Consider the following 6,000-nt stretch of genomic DNA (forward strand, 5'->3'; position numbering starts at 1 on the left):
TCTTGAACATTGACGCGTTTGCTTTAATACGAAATTTTACATTAGGGTAACACTAATCAAGGACTCGGTACAGCAAAAGAATATCGCAATTGCAAACGAACCTCTTTTCTACCCACGGGTTGGTTTTCTTTGGCTTCTTTCGAAGTGACTGCAGTAGAGATTTTGTTAATTTTCTCTGTATTTTCTGTTTGTTTTTTCCCTGTGAACAAAACAAAGCAACTGTTTTGCTCCTATTCCAGCCGTGTAGCAGGTTATTATCAGCCGGACTAACTAAAATGCCAAGGAACTTTATGAAGAGATAATACACGGAAAATGGTTACCTTTTGCCATGTTATCTTGACGTATACGTTTCCAAAGTGAATCGGGAAACGGTGAAGCTAACAATTTTTGGAGGCACTGATAATGGAGTTCAAAAAGTCAACGGCGTCTCGTATTGGTGGCTTCAATGGGGCGGGCCGAATGCACAACTGCCGAATTCTCATTGATCGATGTTTTAAGCCGGACTCTTCCTTCAGGTTTTACGGCAGAGGCAATAATTTACGGGCGCGCGCCAGAATTGAAAAAAAGAACGTCACCGCCGAATCCCAGTCGAGCGCTTCTCATTCGACTCCTGCATTGCAATTTAATAAAATTAAAAGATACCATATTGAACAATAAACGCCACTCTTTACATCAAGAAAATAAATCTACGCCATTGATTTTTTCCTGCACATTTAATGAAATACAATTTATGACACCATCATGTTGTGATTGAAGATGAATTAAAATTTCCTTCGCAACTAAACGGTTTTATTTCCAAATATAATACGATAATACAAATATATACATATATAGTGGTACGACTGTACTAAATACAAAAATCAAATTACCTTCTGATGAATTATGAATGTTTGAACAAATGTTGAAATGTGTGTATGCATTGTATCTAATATTCTATATTTAGTCAGTTGAGCATCCTCTTCATCTGTATTCTAGTTTGAATTAAAAAAGTAAAATATGCAAAACATCAAGATTACAGATTCAATTGAGAGCATGTAGTGATGATACATGTGCAAAAATGTGAGAATTACTAACTACCAAGTTTAATACATCAAACATTTTTATGTAATATATAGTTGTTGGTTTTTTTGTACTCTTCTATGAGGGTGACACGGTCACAGCTTGCAAAGTCAAGCTAACCAGCACGAGAGCTGGTCATCCAAACCCAGACTAGCCATAGGGAAGAAAGAGAATTCCACTAGTCGCACTCGCACATTTGGAGTTCTGGCCCACTCGGATGTTTAGCATTTTTGGCTTGCGCCTCTCGCTCCTTTATTTCCCACCCCCAAATATATACCTTCGGCGGGTGAATGGTTAGCACAGGGTTGGGCAAACTTTCCAGTTGTTATCCCCAGGACTTTGTGGATTTTTTCCGGGTACTCCAGTTTCCTCCCACGTAGGCTGATTGGACACTAAATTCCCCAAGTATGAGTGTGAACGTGAATGGTTTGTCTCCTTGTGCCCTGCGATTGGCTGGCCATCCAGGCAAGGTCTCCCCCTACCTCTCCAGCACCCCCCCCCCATCACCCTAGTGAGGATAAAGCGTCTAAGAAAATGAGATGAGAAATATAGACCTCTGATAGGTACCCTTTAATATAATTATTAAACACTATAGGCAGACATCTGATTTAATTATTGACATATAATTAAATAGGCATCAATGATCAGCAACCTTATAAGGGAAGATACATCAAGACTTCCCCCCGATCTCCTAAGTAGCTCCCCGAACAGTAATTTCTCATACGGCTTTAAAGCCATAAATCAAAACAATTACAAGGTTACTGATTAGTCCAACTGCGTAAGCAAAAACAACATCTGTAACTATAATAAGAATTAAGGTATTTAAAAATAATAGAAAGAGGAAACGAAAAACAAACTCCATTTGAATTAAAACAATCACGCCTTCATTTGGCATAAGAATTACATAAAGAAGCACAAAGTGCGTCACGATGTAGGAACACTATGCGAGTGTTCCTGGAAGTGATTGATATACATCTGCTGGTAGCAAGAGTCCTTGACGAATCTTCGCTGCAAACCCAGATCAACAGTCCTCGAAGCCCGGGACTAGGTGAGATGTCAGATAAACAGTCTTTGTGAGAGGACTAGGTGACTGGTTACGACCCCAAGTTCTCTTCGGACAATTGGAAGAATGGTTTTACAAAGAAATGATTAAATACATACATATATATATGGATATATATAATAGTATTACAGAATAAACCCAACAACCTCATTTGCACAGATGAGGTAGGCTAGTCCAATCTGGCCGTAAGGTCGCAATTTATATCTTTAGGAAGTGAATTAGAAAAGTTAACCAAAATCAACTGACAGAGATCTGTAAATACCCTCAAATAAACACAAAGTTACCTTGAAGTTGACCCAAAATCAAAAGAAAGTGACCTGTAAAGCCCCTAAATTAATAAGAAATTCCCTGTATATACCACAAAATTAGCAAAAAAGTGGCCTAAATTCAACAGAAAGTGACTCAGCAATGCCCAAAAATGTCACTCGTCTTTGGCTTGGAGGCCCTCTCTGAAGATTCTCTTTCTATCCAGGTTGTGGTTGGCTTTCCTGCGTTTGTCTTGTTTTTTGGCCTGGGCATCTTTCTTCTCTAGCAGGATGGCGCTGTCTTTTCCTTTATAGAACACGTCCACTTTTTGCTGCATTACCTCTCGCGCACGCTTCCGATTAATGTCCACCGATCTAGTTTGATGACACTGCAAATACAACACATTGTGAGCTGTGGAACATCATGTTGCTTTTGCAAGTGTGGTTTCATACTTGATACTTCATACTATGATGAACTCTGTTAGCATAATGTGAGCATTAACTTATTGGCTGCCATCGACGGCCCTAGACATCCAAGCCATTTTGACTGGGACGGGCAAATCAGGGAAATGGCACCACCAAAAGATGAGCCTTCACAGCCAGTCCTGCCTGTTTAGATATTTACAAGTTGTCAATGGCAGGCAATGACTTATGATGGCCAACTTTGAATTGACAAAATTAGAGGTTTTGCTGTGGAACTATTTAAATTTGATTTAACACTACATTGAACAATTTTAACATTAGTATCATTATATATCTTATGAACTAATTTAGTTTTTATTTTTGTAATTACTGTACTAACAACAAATTACTGATTTAATCTATAATCCTTATAAAGCATGATTTATGGGTGTATGTGTGTCTGTTAAGATTCTCTCGCTACGTTTGTCCAAACTGTGCAAAGTAAAGACTTGAAATTCTTTATGGTAGGCAGAAACGTCTGTCGGATCCCAATATGATTGAATTTCTTCACCTTATTTAAGTGTGTAAACTCAACTTTTCTTTGTTACAGCTGAAAGCAGAGTTGATGTATGAATCGCTGTTTTTACATGATGTGCCCTAAACACACTGCGTGGCCAAGTTTCTAGGCGCTCCTCGGAACTTTTTTTTTCTGTCGTGACGGGAGTTATAAAACATCCACCCATCCATAAATCACGCTTTATCTATTCTTTAATCCTATTAAAGTGTGATGTACCGGATGAATAAGTTTGTGTGTGCCCCTGAAAATTTGCTGGTGGAAATTCTTCACGTTTGTAAATGACGTGGAAAGGCGTCTTGGGTCAGTGCGTCCAGCATCACCGTGTCTTACCGAGTCTTTCCATCACGACGAAAAAATGTGTTTCGGAGAGCAGGAACAGATGAAGCGTGTTTTATGGATGGGTGGATGTTTTATGTTAACATTTTCACGCCACTTTTGTACAAATCCTGCATCGTAGAGTTGACATTATGGTGACCAGAAACGGCTGTCAGATCCTTATAGGCGAGGTGGTTGGGTGGGTGGGTTGTTTGGGTGCTTGCTTGCTTACTTGCTTGCGTGCGTGTCTGTGTATGTGTATACATATACACACACCCAAACCCACCCGAACTCACCCACAAAACCCCCCCACCCACCCACCCACCCACACCCCCACCCCCGACCCAATTTCTGCTTTTGTCACTCTTATCTGACTCTACAGCGGAATTGTGCACATCAGTATTTTTTTGTTTGTTTTTGTTTTAATATTACTTTTGGAGACCAGTTTTGAATCACAGCAGTGAAGACCTGCCAACTTTTTTTTGTTTGCTATTTATGGAACGCTATGAAGACGTAATGAAATTGTCTAAATGGAGTACTGTTTATTGAATACCTATTATACATTAAAATATATAAATTATGTGTATAGTTGGAGAAAATACGCCGTTGGGAATTGTTCTAAGTGCTTGTATACACATACATATATACATACATGTTCCACTTTTGTTTTTTGCATTAATCAGTGCAGAATTAAGGGAAAACAATGGGTTCATGGCGAACCGGTGCATTGAAGGGTAGTGAGAAGAAAATGCATATGATGACAATCGTTATTAAGCACAAAATAATCGCTGAACATTAGTGTACGCGCGACTGAGTTGGCTCGCCAATACGAGTGCTGTCTTTGTAAAGTTTGAGTTACATGTGTGACTCATACAGTATATCTCATGTCTATGCATCAATCTAAATATTAAATTTTGAAAATAATGAACCTTGACTACAATCCCAGTAGGCAAATGTTTGAGCACCACGCAGTTACTGGTTTTGTTGGTGGCTTGTCCCCCGGGTCCTGAACCTCTGACGAACTGCTCATTCAGGTGCTCTTCCTCCAGGACGACCAGGTCATTCTGCCCGGAGAGTCCGACCCCCCGAGCTGTCCTCGCGAGGAAGCAGGACTTGTTCCACGACACTTCGCTCGCTAGTCTCTTGTAGGCGTTGCTAACGAAGGGGAACAGCCTCGACATAACGTGAGCTACAAGTACGCACTCCTAATGAACATTTTGTGCGGTTAGGAGTCACAAATTCAATGTAAACCCAGTTGAAATCGCGTTAATTACCTTTCCGTTCATTCAGTCTTCTTCGCTTTCAGTCACCCAAACTTTAGATATCATAAAATAAAAGGCCAGCTGTCTAAAGGATAACCCGGTAACTGGCGACCATCTTGCGTCGCAGATATTATGCGGTGATTTTCTGGCACTAAAACGCTCGTTGCTAGGCAGAAATTGTCTGGATTTCTGGAGGTTCTGATAAATCGATATGATTACAATAGTGTTGGGAAATTAAACAATTTTGAACGATTTCTAAATGCGCATTCCGGTGACCTTGAGTTTTTTTCTCAAATGGGCCCCGGTGCAAAATGGCCGATAAGTGCCGATAAGATGCCGCTGGTTCACAGGGAACATGAGACATTTTTTTAGGTTTGTATATTTGTAGGTTTGTATTTGTAGGTTTGTATGTTTGTTTATATATTTGCTTGTAATAAAATCATGATATATGTGCTTGCAATGAAGAACGCTTTGCCTTATTTTGTATATTAAACACTACATATATTAACGCTTTGATTATTAAGAATGTTAGAACGCTTTGCTTATTTTGGATATTAAACATTATATTAATATTAACGAGTTATCAATATTTATATATGTTCTTGCAATGAAGAACGCACTGCTTATTAGGAGTGTTAGGTTCATCATTATTATAAAGGTGACATTAATACAATGGAGTTTTAATACATCTCTTGCAAAAGAAATGCGTGCTCCAAAGTTAACCAAAACACATTTGGGGATCACCCGTCCTTCACACCTGGACTTCTCGAGACTATGGTTCATGTTAGACCTTAAATATATCACCTTATTCCAATTCCTCAACTCTGTCTTATCCCGTCTAACAATGGCGCGTGTTCAGCATCGGAGGAGACAAACCAGGGTTGAGCGAGTTTATCCACAGATGATTTATTCCATTCAAATTGATTCATACAGAGCTCCGGGTCTCCCTCCCAAAGAATAAGCCCGCGGAGTGTTGATGTCCCAAGCGGAGGATGTATAACAAAAATGCATATTCATTCGCTGATTAACAATGAGATGCGGACTGGTCCATGACTGCTGCGAGGGGGGTTTCTTTGG

The 6,000-nt window shown here is 39.6% G+C and overlaps 2 protein-coding genes across 2 annotated transcripts in view; both read right to left on the reverse strand.

Annotated features, from left to right (window-relative positions):
- LOC144195236 (N-lysine methyltransferase KMT5A-A-like) overlaps window positions 1–1,577 on the reverse strand; it is a 28,033-nt gene extending 26,456 nt beyond the window's left edge. Inside the window, 2 exon segments of the mRNA XM_077714726.1 lie at window positions 102–199; window positions 321–1,577. Of these exon segments, the coding sequence (XP_077570852.1) occupies window positions 102–199; window positions 321–330 (108 nt within the window). The 5' untranslated portion in view covers window positions 331–1,577.
- Window positions 1,578–1,610: 33 nt separating this feature from the next.
- On the reverse strand, window positions 1,611–5,191 carry mtrfr (mitochondrial translation release factor in rescue). The gene is made up of 3 exons (XM_077714729.1): window positions 4,936–5,191; window positions 4,591–4,866; window positions 1,611–2,756 (listed from the first exon to the last, which is right to left on the reverse strand). The coding sequence occupies exons 1-3, from the start codon at window positions 4,945–4,947 to the stop codon at window positions 2,544–2,546; spliced, it is 501 nt and encodes a 166-aa protein (XP_077570855.1). The 5' UTR covers window positions 4,948–5,191; the 3' UTR covers window positions 1,611–2,543.
- Between the last annotated feature and the right edge of the window lie 809 nt (window positions 5,192–6,000).

This window comes from Stigmatopora nigra, chromosome 4 (genome assembly GCF_051989575.1).
Source record: "Stigmatopora nigra isolate UIUO_SnigA chromosome 4, RoL_Snig_1.1, whole genome shotgun sequence".
NCBI lineage: Eukaryota > Metazoa > Chordata > Actinopteri > Syngnathiformes > Syngnathidae > Stigmatopora > Stigmatopora nigra.